The sequence below is a fragment of the Centroberyx affinis genome, unplaced genomic scaffold (genome assembly GCF_046629955.1).
Source record: "Centroberyx affinis isolate AG114_WGS23_722 - 3 ecotype Tasmania unplaced genomic scaffold, CSIRO-AGI_Caff_v1 ptg001981l_1, whole genome shotgun sequence".
In the NCBI taxonomy this organism is placed as follows: Eukaryota; Metazoa; Chordata; class Actinopteri; order Beryciformes; family Berycidae; genus Centroberyx; species Centroberyx affinis.
The window spans coordinates 425,519-439,865 of NW_027280327.1; the positions used below are offsets into that span (position 1 = coordinate 425,519).

General features: G+C 40.6%; 1 protein-coding gene across 4 annotated transcripts; it reads right to left on the reverse strand.

Moving 5' to 3' along the window:
• Window positions 1-646: 646 nt before the first annotated feature.
• sh3d21 (SH3 domain containing 21) lies at window positions 647-14,124 on the reverse strand. Of its 4 annotated transcripts, none has more exons than XM_071530793.1 (17): window positions 13,934-14,123; window positions 13,163-13,320; window positions 12,980-13,037; window positions 12,250-12,359; window positions 10,933-11,017; window positions 10,750-10,811; window positions 10,619-10,664; window positions 9,974-10,068; window positions 9,384-9,500; window positions 8,915-8,966; window positions 6,053-6,103; window positions 5,832-5,949; window positions 4,628-4,778; window positions 3,388-3,468; window positions 2,954-3,150; window positions 2,203-2,266; window positions 647-2,061 (listed from the first exon to the last, which is right to left on the reverse strand). In XM_071530793.1, the coding sequence occupies exons 1-17, from the start codon at window positions 13,935-13,937 to the stop codon at window positions 2,029-2,031; spliced, it is 1,482 nt and encodes a 493-aa protein (XP_071386894.1). In that variant the 5' UTR covers window positions 13,938-14,123; the 3' UTR covers window positions 647-2,028. The 4 variants fall into 4 exon arrangements, with proteins under 4 accessions (XP_071386894.1, XP_071386896.1, XP_071386893.1 ...); XM_071530792.1 differs by having other exon boundaries at window positions 648-2,061; window positions 4,616-4,778; window positions 13,934-14,122; XM_071530794.1 differs by having other exon boundaries at window positions 649-2,061; window positions 4,616-4,778; window positions 9,399-9,500; window positions 13,934-14,122.
• Between the last annotated feature and the right edge of the window lie 223 nt (window positions 14,125-14,347).

The window sequence follows — 14,347 nt, forward strand, 5'->3', positions numbered from 1 at the left end:
TATTGAAGCATTGCACAAGGTCCCGCTTTAAAATGTTAAATGAACCACACCAGGCTCCAAAAACAAGCATAATGGCCCAATTCGCAACTGAACCTTTTTCTAAAATGTCACAACTGAAATTAATCTGAGGATAGAAAACAATCCTTTGAGTAATTCCCATGTGATTATAATCCCACCAGTGAAAGGCTCCATATTAAAGAGGCAACATATTGGAGCTTTGTCGTCGTTTATCGGAGGTCAAGCATCTGATCTAACTCTGCATCCGTCCAACCCTTTCCTTTGACAGAGGCAAACTGTTCTTTTTCAGCTCAGCTCCTCTTTCGTCATTTCTAATTTTAACTCATCTGTTTTTTGTACAGCGATCTGACCTCTGATCTCCAACATCCTTCAGTTTTATCACTCTGCACTCCCAGCATTTCCATCTCACTTCTCTTATAACTTCCTCCTCAGTTACAGTGCACAGTGGCATGTTGTCCTCCCAAAAAAGCAGCTTGTGTGAGACTTATAAAGGGGGGTCCATTACTTCCAAATGAGTCAAATATGAAAGCTGTAACAAGTTATACAATATTATAATTTATAGGAGGGCTGTAGTGAAAGCAACAGCCACCATCAACGTGATTAATGATCTGCTTACAGGTCCCCTAGTGGAAAGAAGTAAAATGCTCACTTGTCTTTGCAAGGCCTTCAAGATGAAGTAGTACTTTTTATGCATCTTTCAAAAAGTGCTAAAAATGCTGCAACATCAACTGACCATTTATTTACTTTTGTTTATTTCACCTTACCCTTGTCCGATATTGAACACAGTTTTTTTAAAAATAGTACGTTCCCATGGCAGTTTCAGAAGCCCCCCTGTCTCTGATGAGCTCCAGATGTCATCCAGATGTTGCTGTGCAGTGGGGCAGCGCTGGCAGGCCGAGACAGGAGCGTACCACCACCACTTGGACCAGGAACCAGATCTATACGCCTCACTCAGAACATGGTATGGTCCAAATATGGTCACAAGTACGAAGGGTGCAAATAATTTCTCATTATTTCTCTTCCCACGTTCTCTATATCCATCTCGATGAGTCACTGTGTTTGAGTTTCGGAGTGAGTCAGTTTTTCTCAGAGTAACACAAGAAACCTTTTTTCACCCAACTGCAGAAAACAGAGTCAAGCACAAACTTTGGTCGTTATAACTTCTGAGGCATTCTTTAACAGCATTTTCAAGCTTTTTTCTTTTTAGTTCATAAAAGGCAGAAACACAACTTTCACCTGTCTTACTTAAGTCGACTGTTCAAATATTACATCTTAACGCATTTACTCTTCTGGGTGAAATTTCATGCTTTTTTGTTCACTTTTTCTAATGCGAGATAACTACAGATCAGCTCCATTAAACCAGCACCCACTGAGGAGCATATAGGGTTTCTTTTCATGTACAAAAGTAGACATACAGTGCCCCCCAATGGATTTATGCGCTATTGCAGCCTATTCTCTAAAAATGTACCTGCAGTTATGAACACTATTTCAATTAATATGGTAACAGCGCCCCCTTTGATGTCTCAAAATTATATTTTAGTGCTTTTAAAAAGACACATCAAAAATATTTCCTCCTATGTACAACTGTATATATTATTACATATTCTGCTGAGGCCTTGGTTCTGTAAATAAACATAAAACATACCTATGACAAAAGTAATAGAAAAGGGAAACTAGACAATTGCATGAAACAAAGTAATGCAAGACATTAATTGTTACAAAATACAACCCGCTTAGCCCCAATATTGTTCCAGCATTAAAATATGTACAAAACAGTACATTGGTTTTTTTTAAAGTCTTTTCAGAGGATCCAGTTCATCCAATCCGGTGGAGGATTAGCTGTACTTTCTAATGTAGCCCTCGCTTGTGTGTCTGCGGAGGGAGAAGTTGCTCGTCTGTTTTCCTCCCATCTTGCACTCCATGTCAGGAAAATGTTCTTCTCGTGTAAATTTGCAGTTCAAGGGCCTGGCATCGTCTCAGACAACCAGCCAGTCACAGTGTCAGCTGGCATTAATGTTTCATCCTCAAACTATGTACCTCCTCCTGTATGGGGAGGATGTTTGTTGATAATCAGTTACACCACATTCAGCATTCACATTCAGCATGGGAACCATAACTTCTGTATGCTTTGTTGTGGCAAGGTGAGCAGTGAGCATGAATGCATGCAAAACACATTTGACTGACCTGCAGCAGCATTCGTTTATTTCTCTCTTCTCTCAGTTCTTCTTTCATTTCCTGCATGTCTCGCCTGATCAGAAGGGACAGAAACAAACACAAGAGGTTAATTAAGGACAAAGACACGTCTAAGTAGGTCAACATGTATGACAGTTTTTTTTTCATTCATTACAATCTCATTGCAACCTATTTGAATTTTCATCCCAAAATTAGATATTTTTCACTTAATTGTAGCGGATGTATATTTTTTAAATAATTTTCATGAAGCATAAATGGACATATGCTTATATACACCCTTAAAGCTGCACTATAAGCAACTTTGCATGTTGGTGACTACAACTTTAATTACCCAGAAACCATGTGACTAAGATGTCAGTAAACTGCATACAGTACAATCATGTTTACCAACCTGGCCAGTCTGTAATTACTTCATACCAAAGGATACAAAAGGAATGAGAGAGGCTAAATACTGTAACTAATGTTGGTGAGACCAGTCTCTCTAGATGGAGCGCTCGCTGCTATTTAGGAGACAGTTGATATTTCACTCTTAAGCTTTGATTTGTCACCCAACACCAGAATTTAATTTGGGCAAATTTGGGCAAATGTATAGTATCTCAATTGGAGTGATAGGACACTGTTCTCTTTTGCAGCCCCACTTTGTGATTTAGGCTGATAAGACAGGTGTGTTTTTACCTGAAAATAGTGAAGTTTGAATTTTCAGATAAACAACTGTCAGATAAACCGAATGAGGTTTACTCACTCATGTTGTGCCTGCAGCAGCTCCAGAGCCATCCTCATCTCCTTGATCTCAGCCTGCAGACTGTCCAGAGACGGCTCTTGTTTATGGGTCACAGCTCTGCTATCCACCACTACTTTGGGCGGTGCTGGTCGAGAGGGAGGAGGGGTCTTGGGCAGATGATCAGGCTTGGAAGGAGATGGAGTGATATGTTCTGCACCCTACAATGATTTAGGGGACATTGGAATTATAAGGTATTGTACAGACCTTGGAACTATGATGCTTATACCTTAGGAATATAGAAAATATATTATGTTATTTTCTTTCATGATTTTAAAATAGCAATAATCCCTTAATAAGCCCTCGTTACTGTATGTAACATTTGCGTGGGCATCATGTTTTCATTCTAAATTTAGCAAATGTGATGCATTTCATATCCAGTGATATTTTTAACAAACCTTTTGCAAGCCAGGTGGTTTCTCTATCTGGGGCTTTTTTGGCAATAATTCTGGTTCCGTCTGGTCGGTGCCAGTCTGAGCCTGTGGATGAGCATCAACCATGACCTTAACGATGATCCCTGTTAAGACTCATCCCTCAAAACATTCCTTCACTACTCTCTGTGTCAACCAGGCCAACTTATCAACCAGGCCTGTCTTTGGGGCAGTCAGGGAGAAACAAGAAAAAACTTTAAGGAAAAATCCACCCTCAGATACATGGTGCATTCTAGGAGTTATTTTGAGATGAAGTGTTGTGATTTACTTTTTTTGGTGTACCCACTTTCCCTCAATCTGCTTCGTCTAATACTACTTCAGTAAGTGATTTCCTACTTTTCCCAGAATGCCTTTCGACAACCCCCAGAGAAGGGGCGTGAACTTGTTGCTTTCAATCAAAGGTGGGAGTATGGACATATAAATATAACTAGCTAGCCAAACAGTTTGTGAACACTGGGGTGTGTCTATGATCGCAGCTGCGCCCCTTATTCAAACACATCCTGTGGCTGCATTGAATTCTGGTCTATTGTGGCTAATGTTGGTGGAGAAATTAATATCTCTGCCTCTTATATAATGGATTTCTCCCTGTATGATTGTTGGTGCAAAATGGTGAGTCTAGCAAGAAGCGCTTGCTCTTTGATTCGAAGGGACTGACACCAAAACCTGTTTACCGTTGATGTTTTAGATAGCTGGGGAATGTTTTGCTATCAAACTTCTAGCTGCGCTGGAAATATCTTGGTGTGACGATACATCGTCTACGTTTGGCCAGTTACAACAAACTGGGCCTAGAAATGCAAGGTACATCACCAATAGCTTTTTAACAGTATTAACGTGTTTTAGGTTGGATTTTCCCTTTAAAAGTCTCATCACTCCGACTGACCTGAATGTTTTCTAAGGAGGCCTTTTTAAAAAATGTGAGCACTGTTGACTGACAGGACTGCACAAGATAAACAAAGGCGTTGTCTTGTTAATCTTGTGATAATCTCAGTTTGGTTATCTGCAGGAACACTGGTTACCAGAACCTGTGTGGTTTAGCAGGTTATCAATGGCTCTTCAAATACCACAGTTTTGGGTCCAAACCTGGCTGGGATTACATGGCAATAAAATTGATCTCTATTGTTGGTAACTTACACAGAAAAGTCATACACCAAAGTCATATAAAAGTCAATATTATTTGTCACTATAGCGAACATACTGCTGTTGTGACCTGGGCAGACGGCGGTCTCCTCTGTGGGGGTTTGGCTCTGTTCGCTGTGGGATGGCTCAGCTTATCCGTAGACACGTCCACTCCATCAAACTGGTCAGAGTCTTTCTCCTCTGCATGCTTTGGTGAGACAGGAACCAAATCACCATTGGCTCTAGGGAAAAGAATACAGTAAAATTTCATCATATGCAAACATTTGTCCTTTTTCCCCAAAAAATTGTTCAATTTGTCAGACTTCAAGCAAACAAAAAGTGCATGTACAACAGTGAGAGACAAAAGAAAAAAAAACTGAGAATCATAATGTCTTTAAATCTCTACCCTAACATCTTCAGCTCATGCAAACTGTTGAGCACAGTTTGTAGTTCACAGTGTGGTCATCTGCACACTTTGAATGTGGTTTACAGTTTTGTAACTCTTGGTGATGCGGGCAGGTGCAGAGCGCTGCAGCTTGAAACCTCTGTGTGTGTCTTATTTTGGCCTGGCATATGTTTCCCTCTTACCGCACATGTAAGAAATTATGCCAGGAAGAACATCTCAACTCCAATAACCTCAATACAGTCACTTGATCCAATGTGACGTTTACAAATAATCACCCTGGAGGTAAAGGCATAGGAGATTAAGCTTTTGTAAACATTACGAATGATTCTGTAAGAAGTTGGAAAGTTGTCCCTTCCAAACATGTTGGCTTGGAAACAATTGTCAGAGTGGCTTTTTCTCCATTAGTAGTCCCTTCAAGACAGGGCCTTTTTTGTTTTCTCAGTCTTGTGTGTGTGTGTGTGTGTGTGTGTGTGTGCGTGTGTGTGTGTGTGTGTGTGTGTGTGTGTTTGCTCAGGAAACAGGAAATGGGCTGCTCTCGTCTGTTTAGGCCTGATCTGACTCATCCCAGAGTTTCCACTGCGCCACTAAAGGTCGGGCATCCTGGCATTCTTCTTTAAGGACGCCATGGCAACCAGCGGCACCAACCAAAACTATGAACATCTAAAGGCCCTGCTGCCAGAGCCAGACGAAAGAGGAGAAAGTGTTCCTGACATTTTCTAAGGACCCTTTGCTTTTCTCATTAGAACGTTTGCAATTGAATAAGTTTCACTATGAGTGCCCTAGTTGTCCCTTTTGATTCTGACGTATTCTCCAGTAAGTCAACAATGTACAAATCTGGGTTATGCATGGGGATTAGTAATGAGAAAGAGAATGTTTTGGCGTCACTTACTTGGGCAAAATCTTGTTTGGTTTGTCCTTCACTGGTGGTGGACTGGGCTTGTTGATAGACGGCAGCTTGACTTTGGTTGGAGGATTGCTTCTCAGGTCCTTACCCTCTGTTTTTTCATCTGTAAAGCAAACATATTGCATTATTCTAGAGCATCATTTATCTTTGAGAGGAATATAATCCAATCGTGTTATAAATAGAATGAAAGCTAGTACTATTTATACCTTTTGTCTTTACTGGACCACCCCTCTCCATTGCTGAGGCCTCTGTCTTCACTGAAAAAGAATAATGCATGCAAAATTATCACAATGCTTTTTTTTTTTTGCTTTTTGGACATAAATAACAGGGCTGCACTTTAGGTAATAAAGTAACAATATTCTATCTGTTTGTGGTCGTATTGTAGAACTGTTGGACACACAGTGAGGCAGTGATACCCTAAAGTTTAAACAAAGTGGGTTCATGACAGGAAGGTTGTCGGTTTGAGTTCCTGGGCCAGCTGGGAAATGTATGCGTGAAAGTGAATGAGTGAAGGTTCCCTAGAGCAAGGCACTGAACCCCGAAATGCTCCAGTGACGCTGCCAACTGTAGAAACTGTGGTTGTCCCAGGTGTGAACGTGTGCAACAACATGTGAATGTTGTTGCACAATGTGAATGTGAGCAAGGTGTTGCTGTCACAGAGCATGCACGCTCAGCAAACCTTCCCTGGCTAAATCAAAGTTAGTTTGCACAGTTTGCATAGATAACACTTCAATTGTGATTAATAAAATATTGATACACTGTATCCATTTTCTAAGATGATACCATTCCAAACTGATGTCTTACTAAGAATTTGCTAATGTTGATAGTGCCACTCATGTTAGTCTCATATTGTTTTCAATGAAGTAACTTGGGAGAACAAAACAATCCTGCTCCTAAAAGCCACAAGCACAAATGTCCTATTTTACTACTCAGAGAGGAATTTAAAACTGCAAGCTTTATGGTTTACTGTGGTTGAGTGAAAACGCTAATGGTCCTTAATCAAACTGAATTCCAGTTTAACAGCAGTAGCATGGGAAGGCGAGGATCTGCACATCAGTAGAGCAGACCAGGTCACAGCTGTATCCAATAGGACTGCAGCTATCGTTCCCAAGGGTCTCAACAAGTTCTCCAGGCACAGTCGCTCTGGCTCAGCTTATAGGATATACATTGAAAGTGACTGCCTCTGAGCGGGCCTGGCCTTGGAGACCGAGAGAATAGATGCTTAAATTATGAAGCTTCAGTGAACGGGAGGAACAGTGTGAGAGATGCCCTACCTTGCTCCCTACTTGCCATGCAAAACAAGTGCTTATTTCAAATGGGTGAGGTTGAGGAACCTGCCAACAATCCTACTAAATCAATACAAACACAGATCTAAGGAGTAGAACCACTCTAATGCATAGTCCTTAAGATAAAGAGCCGGACCTTGCATGACACTAAAACAATGAACTCAGACTTGGAGCTGAAAAACAGACCAAATGAGAGTAGAGGCAGCCTACCTTGTGTGTTCAGAGCATTATGCAACATTCCCTCTCAAGCAAAACCATCCACAGTAGTAGTAGCTACAGTGCTGCTTCTTGGGCTGGCTGTGAAAATCTCTGTGACAGAGCTCTCCTCAGTCCCCCCATCCCCTGACTTCCTCCAAGACTCCTGAACCAGGTCACATGACCGCCCCGACCATCCCCCCATCTCACCATAGCCTGAGACTTCCTGTGACATTCTTGCGAGTGATACTGTGCGTAAAAGTGCTGTAATGAGAGTAATGGCGTGGGAACATGAGATGTGAGACCGCGCTGAGATTCCCTTAGGTCAGATGAATAGCTGAAAAGCACGTTTTAACAGTGTGCAAAGAAAACCCAAAAGAAGTTTAAAAAAATTTGCTAAACTTGCAAATGGTAGAAAAAAAGCCTGAGACAGCATATGGGGCTCCTCAGATGAAGCTTGACTGTAAGCCACATCCTGCTCTGTGGGTCTGACCGACTAAAGATTGGATTTCTACATCCTCTTGTTTTAGTTAAATGTTCTTAATATGCATTCACTCTTTTGATTCCATCTTTGTACCTTAACAAGTCATCAAATGGCAAAGGGGGAATTCTTGAAACACAGGCCACAAAATACTCAATGTATAGCTTCAACTTCAAAAATCAACACAGTGCAAATGCAACAATCATAAATAATCCATAAGGGCAAATGTAGCACTTTTGTTTGTGTGCGTGTGTGTGTGTGTGTGTGTGTGTGTGTGTGTGTGTGTGTGTGTGTGTGCGTCTGTGTGTGAGTGGGAGGGGTCATTTCCTGATACACTCAGTGAATGTACTATAACAAGGAATTTATAAACATTTTCAACTTGGAACCTAATCATTTAAGTTTATTTACTGTTTCACTCACTGTAAGTTGCTATGTATAAGTGTGTGGGCTAAATGCCATAAAGTAATGTAAATTAAATTTAAGACATTTAGTTTCACCCTGAGGCCACGGCTCATGTGGAGACATACAGACACAGACTAACAGCTCACTTTGAACCCCAACCCATTTGCAATGCAGCACAATAATATCCAAGATTTGGTTTGATAAAAAAAACAACATTGCGGTTTTAGTCATGAATAGACAGGCTGTGCAAATCCAATCGTTTTGAGCAAAATCAGTAATGAAGCATTGATGTCATTTTCTAATCAATGTCCTTGTAAAATTTAATTTCCAGATTGTTCTGTGCCATATATATATAATTATCATTTCCCAATACAGTGAATTTATATGTAGAACTGTACTAAAAGGGCTTGAAGGGCTTCAGCAGCACATGGTTGTGAAATATTGGCATTTATCAGGAAACCATTTTGCTGAAAGGAACCCAACCAAACGATGATGGTGCCAATTTCTCCATCTGCTAAAACAACAGTTCATCACAGTCCAAACTGTCAACACACTGCCAGACTAAACAAACACAACTGCAGCTAGAAGTCCTTAGTCAGAACCTCTAAAACATGAAGCTACTCACTGTAATATCAAACCCATTCCTGTTACAGATCCTGTTGTACTGATGTATCTGATCAAAGCGGTAGATACTGTTCTCTTACCTGAGCGTCTCTCACTGCCTTTGCGTGCAGGCAGTTGGCTTGTGGTCCCAGACTAGAGGAGGAGAAATGGCAAACTCAATAAGTTGGCAAGTACGTCTCCCTTGTGCCTCAAAGACATCTCTATTCTACACACTCTTTCCACTAAGGGAATTTTCAGTGAGTAACTCCAAAACAGAGGATGTTGAAGACAACCCTGAGTCACTGCCCATTATAGAAGCAATAACACAGAAGACTTGTGTCGCAACAAAACACTTGCCAAAGAATACAGGAAAGTTAAATGTCAGCCAGCTACAGATAAAGGAGCTTTGCATTTTGAACCATTTTAGAAGAAAAAAAAAAGTATAGCCAGTATCAATTACTCTGTAACGTGTCCATGGTTTCATGGCGGCTCAATGCAATGTCTAAACCCCAAAGCAATATGGGGAAGTTCCAGTACAGAGATACAGTGAGGATATTGTTGAGAACGTGCCTCAGGTCCACTCACTTGCAGACTGTCCATCGGTGGTATCACCATGACAAAGTTGTCAGGGAAGAAACCACGGCGTCCGTTCAGCTCTCCCTCCCACCAGCCGTCATCTTCTGTTTCCTTCAGAAGGAGATTAAAACAGTCAAATTACAACCTCAAAGGCCGCACTGTCCACAGGGACGTGAAATTGCTGTATAAGAAGTTACCAAAGGGTCAAGCAAAACATGGCCGCCAGTGGTCACAGTGGTTCTTATCAGTTTGTCATCAAAGCTGTCTCAGAAATCTTTGTTTTCCACTGATACCATATGATTTGGACAAGTGCCACATTTACTTGCTGCGTCATCTTGTAGACAGAGACACATATTTTCCCGGAATTACTCACAAACTTATACAACTGGTTTGGCTGGCTGAACAATGCATTTTATTATACACCTGCAACTACTTTGCTACTTTGAAAGAAAATAAATTATACCCTGGGGTTTGTTTGAGGATAAAGCTGAAGATGAGATACTTTAGCGTTTCAAAAGCATGACACCATGAGAATGCACCTAGGAAACATGCTAGAAAATAAAAATAAGACAATGTGATCAAACCTTGCTGAGTATTATAACAATGTCTCCTTTCTTCAGCTCCAACTCATCCTCTGTTTGGGCCTTATAGTCAAACATGACTTGGCAACACTCTGTCACTGAGGAGACATGAAAGAAACATAGTTAGTAACGTAGTATTCTGTCATTCATTACACAACCTGAAAGTAAATGTGTGACAGGAATATGAGGTTTCTACAACAATGTCATGACTAACATCATCAGACCTGCATGCAACCTTGCTGCGGGAGGAATTCACAGCACTGACTCAAAGCATTATCGGAAAGAGGTTGTGATTACAACTGGAGATTAAGTCGTGAACCTTTGGCCCCTGGAAGATATTCCACTCTGATGTAAAGTATGACGTCAAGCCAAGTCACTGTGAGTATTTTTGTGCGACCCCACCCACTTCTAGATTAAAGTGCAGGAATTACCCACTAATCACATGCCGGTGATGTGTCCGGGTGTAAACTGGTCTAATTGCTTTTCAAACACGGTTCGAAAATAGAATCCATGTTGCGCCTTAGCGTTGAGTTCATGATTTTGCAAAGGATTTAATTGTATTTCTAAACAAACAAAGGTTTCTCAATTAGTACAAGGATGTCTTAGTATGGTGACTTGACTGATTAAAGAGGAAGCCTGTGAACTTACCATTTCTTGCTTTGTTCCTCACACTTGTTCTTTGAGGTTGCTTTATCTGGACGAAAACAAAATATATTCAATCAAAGGAAGAGAATCCATATGTGTTCAGGGGAGAATTATTTCTCAGCAAATTTGCTTACCTCCTGACTGAAAACTGCATCTGTGAGTTTGGGTCTTGCCTTGCCCTCATTGAGCTTGGCATCTGTAAAAGATTAACGTTAGTTAATCAGTTCAGCTCCATTTTAACAACATTAGTTTAGATTCTACAGTATGTAGAAAGAATAAAGAACAGTAAGTTTATCTGATTGTTTGGATTTACCCACCTTTGACAAAGATTTCTTTGACAAAATTTGATGGAAATGCTCCCACTTTGCTGCCTTTCATCCCCATCCACCATCCATCCTCAATCTATTACATGGGAATTTAGAGAGCAACAAAGTATGTAAGATGAAAACAAAAGGGTGCAAGAGAATTAACATGTAAGTGCAGCGACTTATATTTCCCCATTCATTAAAGACCTGTGCAGCAACGTTGCAAAGTAGTGCTAAGACACTGCTAAAACATGAAACATCAACATCCAGTGTATAATTTAAGTTCTTCCTCTTACTTGGCACAGTCAGAGAAACTCTCAGAACAAGTCAGATCAGTTCACATGTGTTACAGAGAAGCTGGAATGTGTCTGAGGAACACGCTTTGTAAGCCTGGTTGCCAAAAATAGAGGGAAATAATACCCACACAAATAATGAATACAATATGAAAAAAAAATGTCTTTATTTACCCAGCTGAGCACTAGTTTTCAGCGACGCCCTGCTTCACACTCATTCAGTTACATATGTCTATAATAGTTGGGACTTCTTCTACTTCAGCGACTGGCCTGGCCGGAGTTTTAGTCCGGCCTTGCTCATGGGCAACTCAGCAGTAGTCAGTGGTGGAATGTAACTAGGTGCCTTTACTCAAGTACTGTACAATTTAGAGGTACTTGTACTTGTATTTCCATTTCATGTTACTTTATACTTCTACTTCACTACATTTCAGAGATAATTATAGTTCTTTTTACTCTACTTCATTTATTTGGCAGATTTAGATTATTAATACAAATTATAAATCAACTAATAAATTATGATATATTTTTTATAGGTTAAGCTACCCAGCAGTATATAAAGTAATTAAAATTAGCTCCACCTTTACCAGCTGCAACATTAAAGTGATGAACACATTAATGCGTCAATATAGTCCAATAACATGATATATATGATTCTGAAATGGGCCATTCTACACAATGACTACTTTTACTTGTGCTACTTTAAATATATTTTGATGCTAATACTTTTGTACTTTGACTTAAGTAAGATTTTGAATGCAGGACTTTTACTTGTAACAAAGTATTTTTTACACTGTGGTATTTCTACTTTTACTTAAGTCAAAGATCTGAATACTTCTTCCACCACCGGCAGTAGTTCAATGTTCAATGTCATGTCTCACTGATTTTCCCAGCAGGGATTCAGACCAGCAACCCTCCAATCACAAGCTTGCTGTTCTAACCATTTAGGCTACAGCCTGTTTGCAGAGCAAGCTGGCTGACTGCTTGGTTATCTGATTTGAAACTTGGGTGTTAGAGCGTCGTTAAGAGCGGACTCTACCTCTCTGATGATCTCTACAGTCTCCCCGACAACCAGCTCCAGCTCGTCTTCATTCATGGGGCTGTAGGCATACGCCACCTCGCACTTCCTCGCCTGCTTCATCCTCTTTGCTGAAGAGACAAAGCATCACCAGCCACATCAAAACAAGACAGATGTCACATGTGAAGTCTGCTGTTAGCGGATAGGGAAATGAGAGTTGAAGCTGGATGGAGGGCGAAGTAGGCAAGTCTCAACAGGATACTGCTGACACTGCAAAGCTCTAGAAGCTCCTTCATGTTTCTAGCACATCTAATCCCTCAAAGGCACTGTGTTTGTTTTTATCGGTTCCATTTTCATACATTATAATTAAGTTTGGTTTGCCAAGGATGTGGTCAACATATATTTACAGTAAGACTGTGATTGCTTGCTGCACTGTCTGGCTGACAAAGTGTATGCATCACACTTGACCGCAATTATAAACACTTCTGTATTTTGGAACATAAAGTTCATATTTGACAGATTACTGAAGGAAACACATTTGCAGACCTCGGCTGAATAGTATTTGCAAATACCTTTTATGTGTCAGATGGGTGAGGTTGTTCTCATAGGTCAGTGCCAGACATCTGCCACTTTTTCACAGGAAAAATATTCAATTTAATATGATTTCCTCTGATTGACAGTCATTTGCAAATACTATTCGGTCCATATCTGGATAGCTGCTAATATTTTAAGAGATAGGAAATCATCTTACTTTTCCTTAAGCTTCTTGGTTCCCTCTTGCTGTCACCTATCAAATAGACTGGCACTTGCTGTAATGAAAACCAAGACACAGCATTTTAAACATGCTTGGACACACATGAACACACACACACACACATATTAATTGAACACAAAATGCAAAGCAGTACAATGATGTGCAATAATGAGAACAGACCTTGACAAAGTTGGCAGGGAAGATGCCTCTCTTGCCCCTCAGCTCCCCGTCCAGCCATCCCTCCTCACTGGCCTTGGTGACATTTTTAACCACATCCCCTGTCCTCACCGTCATCTCATCTCCCATGGTGCCCTCGAAGTCCATCAGCACCAGCACCTCTGCAGCGCATTTGAAAATGGGGCAGAAAGTTAGATTGTTTGCACCGACAGCACTGGTTTACCTGCCTCACAAGTAACGTGCCCTGAAGATATGTACGCTTGTTTCAACAGACGCTGTGGTATGTGTTATGGGAGACCTCTGAGCAATGGAGAGCAAACGATACAGTTTCTACAGTCACTGCTTAATCATGTCTAACAAATGCAAATCATTGTTTTCTCATTGAACACAGGAAACCAGCATCATTACAGGAAGGTCAATTTAAGAATAGGTTACATTAAGTTTGCCAGAGCCTCATCAGACTTGCAAAATCTTTGAATAAATTAAGAAAATAAGCTGCCTAAACCTCAGCGAACACAAATGCATTCATGAGGTGTACGCAAAGTGAGTAGTTATGCAGTGGTAAACATACAACTGATATTAAAATAATTTGCAAAAATCAACTGCATTCTGTGCAGATACTAAGCCGCTCCACACTATCATCACTTGGCGGTTACTCCTTGTGGTTGCAAAACTAACATTAAACCTTCTAACTCCCAGCAAACACATAACCGAGAACTGAAAACATCAGGAAAGTCGATCAGCCTGTAAGAATATGTGACAACACTGACTTACCCATGGTTTCGTAGAAAGCTACTCTATCCCTCAGACTTGAATGTGTAATTCCTCTTCTTCTCACAGCAGCCAAAGAACTCTTAAATAGAATGAGAACTGAGAGAGTATGGTCGTATTGCTTAAGACTGAGAGATATGGCAGCCAAGGCCCTTCTTCCTACTTGTCAAACATTAACATTGAGCAACTTTTCCTCAGGCGAGTCATGGCAAGTCACCAGTAAGGAGTAGGATGGGTCAGAGAGAGAGAGAGAGAGAGAGAGAGAGAGAGAGCGAGCAAAAGGAGAAGGAAGAGAGAGAAAAAAAAAACAGGTGAGACTGGTTTTTAATAACAACAAGGGTGACCTGAAATGAAACTATGACCACATACAGTAGTTCATATGCAGCAACAAAAAAATAAATAAAAGGTGAATGTGCT